Raw genomic sequence first — 15,187 nt, 5'->3', positions numbered from 1 at the left:
TAGCCCATGTTTAGTTTATCTTGAGAGTTCTATCTATTCAAGCTTGGACTAAGAGGGTGTTTCTTCTTAACTGCTGGTTTTGCCAAACAATCCCGGGACCCGAAAGTTGCACAGGAGCGGCACACAGCCAAATTCCGGCAGGCCAGTTTCTGCTACAGGCTACACCTGTGCAAACACGATGTTTTGAGAGTTCTCCCCAAGCACCAGCTGTGCAAGCTGATTATTTTCAGCCAGCACCCTACTCCCACCTGGGTGACCTCATCAGTCCTGACAAAAATTGCAAAATAGCAACTGTGGCCACTATTTAAGTTTCTTGCTCTTTATAATGTATGAGGGGAAGTCAAGAGGGAGCTCTTTTCAAATCACATCATCAGTCTGTTTGGCTGGCAGCTAGACAAGTCCTTCATTTTATTTGTAAACTGTGAAAATTTCACACAGACTCACTGATATAATAAACCTGGAAGCCTGCAGGGCCTCTTTAACAGGGTTCTCTGTGCTATAAGCAGTGTAGGTTATACAGTATCTGCAAATTGCACAAAAGGCAAAAGTCAACAGAATTACTCTTTAAACCAAAGTGGCACAATGGCAGAAACTGAAAAGGTATGTAAGGTGATGTTGTGTTTTAGAGTATTCACTCACCCAACAAAAAAAAAAATGCTGAGAGTGCATAGGTATACATTTGCAGACTTTCAAATGTAATATAGACGAGAATATACTGCTAACATATCCGATGTAGCAATATCTTTCTCACTATTACTATCATTATATTATTATACTGAGCATAAGAGACCATTAAAAAGATGGACTTAGAAAACATTATTTATTTTAAGCCCCTTCAGCCAGCCCTGAAACTTGTTTTGACTCTGAACAACAGCACCCCCCCCACATTAGCAGCTCCTTAGACCCTTTTCTGTTGGCTAGAAAGGACCCTAAGAGACTAAAATGCCTTGGTAAATCTCACCTAACAGATATGTTAGCTAATGCTGTCAACTACTGACAAATGTGCCAGCTGCTCACATCTGGAGAAGAGATATTTCATGCTCCCAAACATGCCACAGTGCCTCCATAGACCCTACAGGGTATCCAAGGCATTTTCTTGCAGTTCATCTGTAGGATGCAGGATGTAGTACTTAGCAGATGGCCCTCTGAAGCTACAGATGGAGTCTGAGCTGGATTTCTTAGAGCATTTAAAATGGCACTGAACACATATGCTTGTTCCCTTTCCACTTCTAGTAAGAGAAAAAAGTTTTCTAGTTGGTCCAAACAACTACTTCTTCAGTGAGGTTTCAGTAAGATTAACAACATCTTCTTTAGGGTCCCTTCCAACCCTAACCATTCTATGATTCTATGATTTATTAAACTCATCAGTGCTTTTGAAACATTTAAATGTATTGGTTTAGCAGAGACAAAAAAGCATAATTCACCATAATTTCCCCTACAGTCAGCTAGGACATGAAGAAAGGCTGTCAGAGACTTTGACATCAAGGAAGTATTTTCCAGTGCCTTGGGTAGAGCAAAGGTCTGTGGATAAGTCCTTACCCTGGCAGACAAGGACCACACTCTGCATCATTCTCCTGATCACCAGGTGTCATGACTGTGGCTCGAAAAAAACCCTCACAGTCTTTGTGCCGTCTGCATATCTGGTAGCCTCCTCTGGAAAACTTCTCTGAAGGGCAGGGGATGCAGCCATAGTCCTCGTCTTTGGTGCCATATCCACATGTCTGCAACAACACAAAGTCACTGAAAAGCAGTCTCGTGCTGCACACCAACTTCTAGCAAAAGAGAATGTTCATAGCCTGGTTCATTGGCTTTGCAGTATAAAGGGAGAGAAGTCTGCTGTTTGGCCCATTAGTGTCTGTCCTAAAAAGGCCATGCAGGGCTATAAGGATGCAGCATGCTGTGTGCTGGAGAAGGAGAACTGGAGCATCGTACTCCTTGTAAGTGGCCCCCCATAGCTACTTTTGTCATAGTCCAGCAAATCGTGGAAGTGACTTTCAGCTGCTACTTAGATAGAAAGCGAACTGAAAATGGAAGAGTAGAGGAGACTACTACAGGAGAAACAGAGCTGCAGCAGGGCTATCAGCAGCTTTCATGCTAGGAGAGCCCAGAGGGAACATCACAAAAGGCAATGTTTGGATGGGATTTTGTAACCTCTGAACTCACATGTCTCAGTTGAACATTATGTTTAGATTAAATAAAACTAAACCCAACTGGTTATTATTCAACCGTCCTTGTTCAGGACTACCAACTGTGTGAAATGTTTGCACTAGGATGTTTATCCCATTAAAACCAAACAGGATTTCAATAATTTATTTTTTTTAATAAGCAACAATTATCTGTTGTAAATCAAATGGTTACTTAGGAACCATAATTTAAAATGTTGCAGAAACATCCAAGTTCCTCTAGTGCCAAAATATCTCAGTGGGAGAGCAAAACTAAATTGTTGGTGTGGGGGGCCAGCAAGCACGCCAGACTAACCAATTTATCACACCATGCCAGAACAGCAGCATCAGATTTTAAACAACTGTTGAGAAGAGAACAGACTGGCAGAGACTCTGTGTGGAACTTTTACTTTTCAACTTTTACAGTATCACTTTTAACAGGCTGCTCCTGGGATGTGGATTAGTGGCATGCATGCATGATGCCTTTCTCCCACTTCACACTTGCAAGTGTGAGCGCTCCTGCTTAAGCACCCCGGTCCTTCCCCATTTTCTTTCCTATCCATATATTACCACCAGGTAGCAAAGCATTTGTTTTTCACATTTGGTGCTTGATATGTCCCCCACCAGCAGAGGAAGCTGAAATTACCATGTAAGGTTCTTCACCCGGCTCGCACTTGGGGCAGTCATGGCACATGCCAGTGGTCTGGTTGTAGTATTCATTCTCGCCGCAGTTGGAGTATTCAGCACTGGCAGAGTACACCAGGGAGACCTGTCACCAGAGAGCATCCCAGAGCACTGTCAGTTCCATGGCTTTCCTTATCCATGCCTCACCCCCTCCCCATGCCCAGCTGCTCAGCAGACAGCAGGGCCAGCATTGCAGTGTGAAACACCCCTAAAGCTCAGAAGTAGAAGTGGTAACACTATGTGGAATGGAAGAAGATGCATTTTTCAGCAACCTGGTCCTTCTAAGAGCTTCTCAGAGCACTGATGTTCATGCTTGTTGGCACAGCCACTCATTAAAATACTGAAAGCTGTGGTTCCTGACCTATTAACTCTCATGCTCTCCTGCACAAGGAAATGCCTGAGTTCGCACCCTCATGCCTCCCAGCTCTAATGAGCCTTCATAAAAGTGACTAAAATGGACAATTATATCAACCCAAGATAATGCACTGCCTTGGGCCTCAATCATGATAGGGCTGTGCTTCATGCAATGCACAGGCTAATCAGTGCTTCCACCACCTTCTGTCTCTGCTCCATCCTGAGTCCTCCTCTTTCCCCCTCCACTCTAGCAGCCACAGTTCAAGCAGCATATGCCCAAGTGTTTTATTAAATGAAAACTGATCACTGCATTAGGCTTCAGTCCCTAGGTCATCTGTGGTTCTGCCACGACGATTCACAGATGGTTGTGAAGAACCCAAGCAGAACCCTGTTATATATGCACACCAGAGAGACATGTACATACATAAATACCTACCACCAGGAAAGGGAACATGTGAGTCCATTTTCGTTCACTCAGGTGAGCCATGCTCTCTTGATGTTTTACCTGAAAAGATAGAATTGGTGATTGTTTACGAACACAAGTAAATATTTGTGTGTGTTGCCAAAATAAGAACAGAAGGGCTCATAAGCAGAACAAAGGTTACATGGGAGTGATGCCTAGAGATCTAAACGGGGGGGGAGATGTGCATGTGCGCACACACACACATGCTACACACCCTTACTGCACATCTCTTTCCTCTCTTTGAGAAGACCACTGGCATGAGGGATTTGCCATACTGACAAAAATCTGTGAAAGATAAGGAGCCAAGTCTGAGTTCTGACAGTTCCTGGCTTGCTGAGAAATCCTCCCAGAGGAACTGAGAACTACATCTTGACAGCTAAATGAAAAAGGGCTGGGGATCAGTAGCCTGGCTTATGTCCACACCACTTAGTGCGTGACCACACTAGATCAGGTTTGCCTAGGAAAGATCTGGATGGAGGAGCCAAAGCAGAGCCAGGGAGTGAACCGATAGCAAGCAGTGTAGGCAATCAGCACATCAGGGCTGCACTTTCCTTGATGGCTCCTGTGGATCCACTAAGAAAGCCCAGAAGTGCCTTCTGTGGGAAGCATCAGCTGCTTTTTGTTCTTGATAAGCAAACTGCAGATTTAACAAGTTAAACACAATGAAGGAGCCAAACTTTATATTTGAATTGCCATTAAAATGGTTGGGGAAAAGAAAGGCTGCAATCAATGTTACAAACACACATGTTAATTTATTTAGTTTCTTAAAATGAGCAGTTTTGAATAAGAGCTAATATTACATATTCATGTACTGGATATCTTTATAAGGTGAAAAAAGAGACTGGAAAAGGAGGCACAGACTGTTTTGTTAGCCTGATACAACATATTTAATGATACTGTTACAGCACATAATATGCCCTAGGGATTTTAGAGCTTCAAATTGCAAATGTTTGAGATACAGTTGCAACACTTTGGTCCTAGCAGATGTAAACCACTCTCTCAGTTTTCCAGGTCTCAGACACTGGAAGACTTTTAGTCTCCCACAAGAGTACAATTACTGCTTTGTGCCACATTTGAGTATACAACCTACATGAGAGCAGTGCTTCAGTATTTGTGATAGCTGCTAACATTTACATTTTTAAACACTAAGTAGATTAAGCAAAGATTATATCGCTCCAGCATCAAGCTATGAACTTGCTTTATATGTTCCTTCCAGCAATTGGGCTAGCTGAGACAGGTAACTGGGTGGGTGGGTGGACAACATGAATTATGAGTATATTCACTTCTGCAGGAAATTGCACTTTGAAACCTCGAAACAAGAGAATCAGAGATAAATTGTCCTAAATCTGGAGGTAAGAGATGGAAAATAGTCATGCAATTGTACAAAGTGTCAAACATGTAAATTGGATGAAGGCTTTGTCTATGGCAGTGCAGTTGCTTGGAAAGGTTCCAAGGATATAGTCTTAATGCATATGTCTGTTAAACTGTACCCTAATTATAAAAGAGTTTGTTAGACCATAGATATTAATATTATTAAGGCTGTGTCCCCACTGATACTGAAAAATTATCATATTTATTATAAATCCGGTCTGAGGCTGCTCAGAAACAAAAATTTCAACACTAAATCTTGAATCTGTAACTTTACAGTAAGAATATGTTTTACAGCAAAAACACGCTCCAGTTGTTTTCAAGCCCCCCAGATGTTTGCTGTTTGAGGTACTTGAGTGCAATCATAGCCAGATTTGAAAAATGGAACTGAAGAAGTATAGCCCCCTAACATATAAAACAGTATTCTCCATTTGGCATTTATTTACATAAAATGTTGAAAATGTCAAGTTATACATAGAAAAATAAAATATTTTTCTGCCTCAATATAAATATGCATGTGGGATATGTTTTGCATGTAAACATATTTTTTTTTCTTTGCGTTCCATCATTATATGCAGCAATATGTCAAGCATATGGGAAATACTTTTTTAACTGGAAAAAGCCATTTCAAAGTGCTAAACATGGCCAAACTAGAACTACAGGGGAGACTTTTCCCCCAAAATGGAATGCCAAAAAAGTTAAATTTAAGTATTCATTCTCCTATTCAAGTACACTGCCATAAATTGGCTGTGCTATTTTCTACTGGTTTCTTTTTGGTTTTGTTTATTTGTTTGTTCTTGTTTGTTTGTTTGGGGTGTTGTGGTTTTGTTTTGTTTTTTTCCCCTCCTTTGGAGTTAAAGCTCAAAAAACTTACTTTCATTTTATAACACAGGAGGTGGGGGAAGGTAGATGGGCCATAGGTAGTTACTCAGTTTGGTGATACCTGAAGGTATCTGCCAAGAAATGCCAGGTTGCTCGTGGGCTTGTTTTCAGTTTTCAGGCATGTTAAGTTATATCTGCACCATGCTATTTGTCACTCATTAATCCTATCCACACAACAATGGATCTTCTAGTGCCAAGATCCCCTTTTTGTCTAGCTGACATCTATGAAGACAGGGACGACCAGACAGCCTCTGACAAAAAGCAGGAAGAAGAGTGACCAGTTATTATAGCCCCTAACCATTAAAAGAAATTAGTTCTTAATGAATTATTCCACTTTGACTGAAGCAAATGACTGTGGGATGGCTCTCCTGTGGGATAGCATGAAGCAGGGAGCGGGAAGGAGCTGGACACGTATTTTTGCTGGGACTATGCTATCACTTCTAAGGAATTTGGGATCTCTGGTAGCTTGTCTGCTGAGCCCTCCACAGATCCTGATTTGTGTTTTTGTTTGGGACGTGTGGGTGTCTCCTGAGAGGAGGTGTAAAACACAGACCTGTATCTTTGTGGATCAGGTGTGCAACACACAGCAAGCCTCGTCATGACTAGCGGGGGTTGCTAATTACAGCTATATTTGTCTTTTGGGCATATTCGTTAATAGCCGACAAGAATATACACATAACCTGACAGGAAAGGGAAGACTATTTTCCCAGTGGCAACCACAGAAAGAAATGCTAGAGACTCCTTGTCTCAGCTACTCTCCCACAGAATGCAAGGTGGAAATCTGGGGAACAGGAAAAGAGATGACTGGGAACCTATTGCTCAAATATTTCTCCTCTCAGACAAAAAGTTGTTGCATACAGTCCTTGTGGTTTCTTACCAAGAACTGGCAGATACAAATAAATAAATAAATAAATAAACAGGAAGAAAATGCTCAGCTCATGCTGTCTAACGGAGGAAAAGCAACATTCATTGCAGTTAACCTTTAAATCTCACAATTTACTTAATTTATAAGGTAGCACTGCCATGATATTTACAGGATCCATGAGTATAGGCAGAGTAAATATATGAATGTGCAAACAGTGAGGTTACTACAGCTGGTGGTGTAAACTAAAGCTCACAGCTTTTGATGGATGACCTTAGACATTTTTTTAATTACATGGCTTCAGTAAGTAATATAGTGCAAAAATAATCTGCTGTCATAGACTTATTTGTTCTTTAAAATACAGTTGAAAAGAGAAGGAAAACAAACACGTGGATTGAAGTATAGAAGTATGTTTCTTAATGTTGTTAGAGAGGTGGGGGCTTTTTGGTGTCTCTATATTTCTTTAGTTTCATCACTGACATAGATATACTTCAAGGACACAAAACTTAATCTTGTGACAGGGAAAGGCACAAACACCATCTTAAACAACTTCGCCAATTCTGATATTTCTGTATGCATTTCTTTTCTGGGGTTTCCTAAGCAGTTTTGTTATCAGGTCTGTGGCTATGAATGTAATACCTAAGTAGCTGGGAAATCTGAATTGATCATAAATCCATATCCAAGATCTCTATAAAAACAGCAGGATGTGAAACAAATGCTTTCACACAAATAAAGGTAGGCAGGTTGTATGTACTTCACAAGGACCACTAGCAAACCCAGCACTTGTCCTGAGTTTCCAGGTTTTATGGGAGGAACCTCCCAAACCACCTTTTCCAAAGATTACCACAGTTTTTTGCATGAGCTCAGTCGATAATCTCTGTATGCTCCTGATGCTGCTAAATCCTTCTTAATTGAGATAAGCATATAATCCTCACTGCAGGGCCTCACAGGCTTCACAGTTCAGCAGCAGAGCTTAGTCTAGCTCCAGACTTGTGAAAAAAGAGACAGTTTGAGTTTTACTTTCAGGAGGGAAAAAGGTTCTCTGAGCCCATCACTGAATGACAATGATGGCACTGCAAGCTTGGGGACAGAATAAACTTAGAGAAGTAGAAGTAAGTAAAAACACAGAAATGATGGAAAAAACCTATTTCATAACCCTGATTATAGTTTGTATTGTTGTGAAAAAGTACTGCATGGAGCATTATTACACTTGTAGGACAACACCAACTACAGTGTTTCCCACTGTTTCTTTATCACTTTGACCTTGCAAATACCTTAAGAATTACCTTACAGAGATGTCAAAAGTGCTAAAATGATACAACTCCATTTTTCCATTTCACCTGAAACATCAAAAGAAAGTGAGAACAGCTCAAGCTACACGTAATACTTTCATTGCCCCTGTGATCTGGCAACTCTCTCAGAAAAATAATTGACTGGGCACAGAAACAAGACTTTTTCCAGTGGGAACTGCATTAACAAGAGGAGACATTAAAGATTTTTTAATTTATTAATGGGGGCAAGATGTGCTGAGGACCTGGGGACAGTCAAGCTTCTTACAGACCCACTTATTTGGAAACTACGTCTGGAAGTCTGTATTTGAACCTGCTTTCTCACCTTACATAAAGACACGTGTTGGCTCTCATGTAGGTGGGCCATCAGCTTTCTGAAAAGGTCTTCAGGGAAAAAAAAAAGACTACCATGCAGGAACAAAGCAAAAGCAACAAAGAAGGGAAGGCTGTTTTCCACACACTTTGCATGGCTGGCATACATTTCTATGGAAAGGGGCACTGACAAGGCACAGGGCCCAAATTATTCCTTCTGGTTTGCTTGCTTACATTTATGTATTCAGAGGGCTCAGGCTTTTTTTTTAAGAAACATTGGCAATGGTGGGGGTGGTAGCAGCATGCTGGAGATATGTTAGGGCTGTGCTCCATTCTCCCCCTGGCAGAGCTCCTTCTCCACTGCCCAGGTGAGCTTGCCCTGCAGCCAGCTCACAGCTGCCAGAGGGCATCTGAGTTTTCCACGGAAACAGTGGGAAGATGGATCTTACATTGCCATGAAAAATTGCAAATGAACACATTAGACTCCTCAGCCTAATAATTCTAGGGAAAGAATTAATGAGCAGCAATACAATCGTCCACTGTATACCAGATTGTCCCAGTACCTATCAGTTCAGTGCTTTCTCCATCACCACTTCCTAACAAGTTTCCCCATTTACCCCTGCCTGAGGGAGAGGAAATTTGTGTTTGGCATTTTGCTTCCAGAGGCAAGGAAAAATTTCTGATATGAAAACAACTCAATTTAGATTCAGAAGCTCTCCTGAGACAGGTATTGCTTTCCATTCAGAGCAGAAAATTAAAAGCTTATTAGGAAAATACAAACCACCAAAGCAATGATGGTGCTTTTCTAACATGTTTTCCTTTTTACCATGCTTTATGCATTTTAGATGACAGATAACATAGCAAGAACAGCCTGAGTCTTGTCTTCCATTATTAAGACCAGTATGGATTTGAACTCACACTTTGCTTCTGTTTCTCAGGGTCTATTCCCAGGAGCTGCTGAGTACCTTCAAAGTTCACAATATTTGGGAAGCAGAGAAATTTTAGCATGGTGCAGAGACTGTCATCCTTTAAAAACATAATGGTTGATGGATAGGAAAGAGGTGGAGTAATTTAGAAATACTTTACAGGAAGGAATTGAGGTGAAATCCTGCAGTGACCATTGAAAGAATTTATTGAAATTGTAAAGAGAATAGAAATCCCATGGTGACCATTCAACAAATAATGTCTGCTCTTAGCTCTGCAGCACATTTGCATTTCTCAGCTAAAAGCCAGAATATTGTTAGAGGTCAACACACAGTTCTGTTTTTTCCATGGTTTACATGAAAACATCTGAATTACTGCATCTTACAGGCACAGTGAATAGCAGCTGGGTTGCAGTGGGAGGGAACTGCAGCACAGCATGCTGGTACCTCTGAAGGTAGCCCTGAGCAGGTCCCTGCATAGGGCAGGATGTCATCGGGAGGATCCTGGCCGCAAACTTTTTTTACTTTTACAAGTGCAAAACATTGCAGCAGTTTCACTGTTTGGCAAATGTAATGGAGCCAGTATTAGGTAGTGGCCATGTATACTTTGGTACTTGATGTTAGAGTCCCAGAAAAGACTCTTGTTTGTCAACAGGCCTCTGTCTTACAGACAAAGGGATACGTACGCTGCCAACAAACATTAGGTTTTTTATTATTCTACTTTTTACATAACTGTGTTTGAAGGGAATTTATTATTTTTGTAAACTAAAGGCTGGCTGCACTTAAATTCAAAACTACATCCCAAGCTGCCTAGGACACCATTGTTGGGAAGAGCAGGGAGAGGGAGCAGAGGGAGGGGAAGCTCTCCACTTGGAACAGGGGCCACACAGCAAGCAGGCACCGTGCCGGGGGTGCCCAAGGGGAGAGGTGGCTGTGGGGCATGGCACAGGGAGCCTGCAGCACCAGACAAGGCTTCTGGGCCCCTGTGCCCCAAGCAGGATGTTGAGGGGTAGTCCACTGAGCAGTCCCCCATGTGCCCCATCCACCTACCCATCTCGTGGGCATGGGCACCCCTGGGGCGCCAGCGAGGGGATGGGATGTAGCGGACAAAAAATAGCTCCCAGTGCCAATGCCAGGCAGAGGAACATGCCTGAGCAACCAAATCTCCCATATCTGTGGGTAGTTGCAAGCTACGACCTGCTAAGGCTGCTGTACATGCCAACCACCACACACACAGCTGAGAGAAGGAAGACCCACCACCTTGGCTGAGAATGACTGACGTTACAGCCCATCATAAGGCCATGCCTATAGGAATTGCATGTTTAGAGGTATGTGTACACAAACACATCTATTTATACCCACATGCCCTCGGAGAGGCTGTCTGTCCCTCCCATCTCTGTTCAGCCTGGATGACCAATCTCAGATAGTTGGAGTGGAATGTCTATGCTTAACATGCTGTGTAGGGTTGCAATTACAAAGCACGTTGCCTCTGCTCCTAGGGAAGGAGGAAGAAATGGCTTTCTCTGTTGGAATACTTTCTCTTTTGACTCAATAATAATAAAATCTTTTCATAATTTCTCTGAGGCCCTCATTTCTTTTTTAATGAAGGTGTTTACATTCCTAATTAAGGAGCACATTAAGCCTAGTGGTACCTTATCTGACAAACTCATCAGTAGGCTACGTCAAGCTGAGCCTTTCAAGGTAGCAAGATAGTTTTAAAAACTGGTTATCCTCTGGGCTGGAAATATGCAAGCCAAGAGCTCACAATTAACTTGGGTTAATTACAAAATACCAGAAACGTAATAATGTATTTAAAAATACAACACAGGTGTTAATGACTTTTTTTTCTGTTTTCTCCCCCATCTTCCTTTTTTCCCCTCTGTAGGAGCTTATGGCCTGTCACTTTGCTCCCAGGTAACGCCCTTCCATGCTCCATTTTTTTGTCTCATGTGGAGGGATTTATTAGCATAGCAAGATTGATTCAAGTGTTCTTGGTTTTGCCTTGCAGTTAGCATGGATTTTACTGCTTCTTTTTGGGCCTGAAGGAATTAGGCTTGAGATGTTTATTTTTTTCTGAGTCTACCAGCTGGTCTAATAAAAGACATCACTTGACTCTCCGTGCCCATTCTCCCACCACCACCCTCATGTACATCATAAAAACTTTGAGACACAAACACCAGCAAAGCCATGCAAGGTATAAGCTTGTGTGAGTAACCATTTTACCTCCTTTCTACAAAGTTACAGCCTTGTGACTGCACCCTGGCCATTTCAGCAAGGCTTATGGCTAGGCTTCGCGAACGAAGATTTGGGAAAGGCTATTGCCTTCCAAAATGTCATGATCAGCCAGTTCTGATTGTAACTTGCAGCCCAACACACTTAAATAAGATTGGTTTTGAGAGACCAGGCAGGAACCTTCAATAATTGCTCTTTTGATGTGACCTGTTGGACCTATCTCATGTTACTTACGCATATGAGTGTCAAAGGTTTTATTGAAACCCAAGCAGCCCATGGTACCTGCTTTATTTAGGAATTAAAACTTCCTATCACGGAGACAGTACCAGGAGCCTGGTACTACCTATCAGGTCATGTTGCACATCTAATTTGTTCAGCGTCTCTGTTTCTTCTATAATTTTACAGAAGGGGAATAAACTTTACAGAAGAGGGAATAGGCTACTAGCACCCATCTTGAGAGAAGGGGCAAGTGGTGTCCAGGGGTTGCTCACTGCAGGTAGCAAACTTCCTGCCAGGTCAGTTGCCTCAGGGCAGGCATGGGGCTGCCTTCCATGGGTCCCACTGGTGCCTCAGCCTGGATACCTGTGGCCTGGGAACTGGGGCAACTGGAAACTATTACACATACTGCCAGCCACCCCACAATGCCTGAAGGCCAGGTTTTGGCACCAGCTGACCTGACAGCAAGCACCCCAGAAAGCACAGGTCAAGGAGGCTGTTCAGGCTGGCACACTAATGACCTAGAAGGCAAGCCTATGGGGTGTTCAGCAAATATATATATGCAGGAAGCTATACTCCTGGTTGTGCTATGGCAGATGCTGCTTTTCCCATGTGCACTGCAAGCTTGCTTATAACCATCTCCCCCACTCACCTGGGAAGGTCTGCTGCCTGCTTCTGGCTTGAGTACTGCGAAGCTTAGCCTACATGTTCTCTTAAAATATACAGTATTTCACATCAGCTTTATATTTCTTCCTCTCTCCCCTCCATTAATTGGTAATCTAGCTGATTCAGATGTCTTTTATGGTGCTACAACCCAACTAAGCTGCTGAGCAGAAGAGATATTTTTATCACCCGTATGCATATCTACTGCCTCATCCCATTCCAATGACACGGGTACAAGAAAACATGGAGATGTGGTTTCAGAAGCAGTACCTTGTCCTGACACAGAGGTTATGTGACGGAAATGTGGCTCAGTATTGTGGGAAAAATGAAGAGGATAACACCAGAGAATAATTGATGCAATTGCGAATACCATGGTCTTATGGTCTTGATTTCTACCATCTAGATGTTTAAATTTGTAGCCATCTGAATCTGCTTTTTGATAAAAGAGTCTTTGGACATGCCAAGAGCCTGACTGTAACTGTGAACCTAACCTCAGGTTTTATATTACTCTTTGTTGCTGTAGGGAAAACTAAATGATGACAGGAAAGGGACCTCTGTGAAGCAATGACAGTCCTAAGAACTCTGGAAGACAAGGAGCCAGTTATCTCCAGAAACATTCAATATGATCAAATGAACACAATCTTTTCTGTTACAAACCAGAAAGTGACACATTTTCCTACTGGACGATGAGGGATACTGTAGTGAGCAAATGCAGCTCCTTCCAGCTGCTTTAATGGTTATGTCTATCACCTTGTCAGCCTCAAGACATTTTACACTTAGTTATCCTTTAAAAATGAGAACTTCCTATAGCTCCTCTTAGAATCTCTGAAATGTGAAGCATCACGCATAAGCAAGTGAAGACCTTCTGCTCCCTCTGACTGCAGCACTTGTTGAGAAAAGAGATATTCTGGGGCAGCACTATCTTGCACTGAAAAATTAAAATCGGATGTGAATCATTCTCCCCATTAAACATATTTGAATAGATTTAACACTGCCCCACCAATGGTTAATGTTTCGATTTAACATGTGTCCCGTGAGTGTTTTCTTTTTGCACTTTACAAGCGAAGTTTAGCAAAAGCTCGATCTCCTGAACCAGAGCCCGACTCCACTGGGGGGCAGTGCATTAGCACATATATTACTGCACTTACCTTCTGAGAAAGCAAGTTTTCCCAGAGAAATGTTTAGCTACCGTGAGAGGTTCTGCTTAATGGAACAAATATGCACTCATATCTCTTCTATATGTGCTGTTAGATTACTGACTTGCTAGCTAAACAACCAATGCTAACCTGAAGGTGAAACCAAGTCTGAGTACAGAGGTAGTTTAAAGATAAACTATTTATTGGCACCAGGATCAACAGATTCTAAATTAGCTACAAAGCTGCAGGGAATAACGACATGTGAAATCGGTTTTGTTGGGTTTGTTGGGGCTTTTTTGGTTGTTCTTTTTGTTTTGTGTTTTTTTTTCTTTTAATTTCTTTTTTTTTTTCATTCTTTTCTAACTCTTAGTCCCTCAGGAGATTTGGGATGGTTTGATGTTCATCTGGAGGCTTGTCAAAATTCTGTAGAAACTTAATAGCCTGCCAACATGGGTGGTTGCTGCTTGGAGGCATTTTGACATGGCAAAGGTCCTGTCTGCACGCTGCAAACCTGTATCCGTCGAAGGCTGCTTGGAATGGCATGAAAACAGGAGCTGTGTGGTGTCAGAACACCGTGTGCAAGATTGCAGGGGTAATGTATGCACATCCCAGCTCTCCTGGGGCGGCCAAGCTGTGGGAGGAATCCACCTAGCTCCTTAATTATTCTGAGCACTGTCTAAGAGTTAAACCCCACAAGGTGCTGCCACACCTATATACCAGGATTTGGGTGGGATGGGGCTCCCTGCTCTCTGGTTAGAAGAGAAATGAAGACCGGAGGGCAGCTGGGGAGGAGTGATCAAGCTGGGCAGAAGCAGAAACCAGGGAAAAAGTCTTGGCATGGAGAGCTGGTGTCCAGACCAGGAGGCTGGGCTGGAGAAAGGGCACTGAGGGTAGGGACAGGAATGGAGAACATGACATAGCTGGAAGGCAGCAGAGCCAAGGACAGGCTGTGGTTGCCCTTTGGCAGGGTCCTGCCTGCTAGCGGCTCCACAGCCAATTGAGTCACCCAAGTGGGGTCTGGGTTACATGACTCTAGAAAATGAAATGGGGCCTCCAGGGCTAGAGGCAATCACAATGCATAGTGCCTCCAAGTTGGAAGCAATTGCAATATGATGGAATGGCATAGGTTGCTGAGGCTTCAGGAAGCAGAACTGGAGCCATCCTGTGCCAAGCAGTGGGATGGGGAAGATGATGATGCTTAAACCATTTTTGTGATGAGGCTCAAGCTCCTATTTGCAGGCATGAGAGAAGACTGCTTGAAGGAAAGCAGGGATGCCTGCCCCATGGCAGCACAGAGAGACCTGCTCGCACTTCCCCCAGAGCTCTGCTGCATTTTGCCAAGCGCCTGGGGATGGTGACAAGAATTAGAGTGAAGAATTAGCTGATAGGACAAAACTTAGTTATACATGACCCTGAAGGGAGACATATGGATATTCTGGCCTGAACCCAGGAGCTGGAAAACTGAGGGATACATAGACACAGAGCAGCTACCATAGGTGAAACACAGGAATTACATGGTAGGAGGGAAGGCACTTGGACAGGTCATGCCTTTCTGAGTGAAGCTCTCGCCCTGAGCAGTGCACGTGGAGGAACCGGTTAGCTCAGAGGAGCCTGCGCTGGCAGGCAGATTGAGACTGCCCA

General features: G+C 42.9%; 1 protein-coding gene across 1 annotated transcript in view; it reads right to left on the bottom strand.

The window, feature by feature from the left end:
- Nucleotides 1–15,187, bottom strand: part of EDAR (ectodysplasin A receptor) — a 70,334-nt gene that overhangs the window by 21,942 nt on the left and 33,205 nt on the right. Inside the window, exons 2-4 of the mRNA XM_032679613.1 lie at nucleotides 3,637–3,705; nucleotides 2,809–2,931; nucleotides 1,540–1,721 (exon numbers count right to left, since the gene is read on the bottom strand). Of these exons, the coding sequence (XP_032535504.1) occupies nucleotides 1,540–1,721; nucleotides 2,809–2,931; nucleotides 3,637–3,687 (356 nt within the window). The 5' untranslated portion in view covers nucleotides 3,688–3,705. The remainder of the gene's footprint in view (nucleotides 1–1,539; nucleotides 1,722–2,808; nucleotides 2,932–3,636; nucleotides 3,706–15,187) is intronic.

The sequence above is a fragment of the Chiroxiphia lanceolata genome, chromosome 2, assembly GCF_009829145.1.
Source record: "Chiroxiphia lanceolata isolate bChiLan1 chromosome 2, bChiLan1.pri, whole genome shotgun sequence".
NCBI lineage: Eukaryota > Metazoa > Chordata > Aves > Passeriformes > Pipridae > Chiroxiphia > Chiroxiphia lanceolata.
This window is presented reverse-complemented; position numbering and strand designations above follow the sequence as displayed.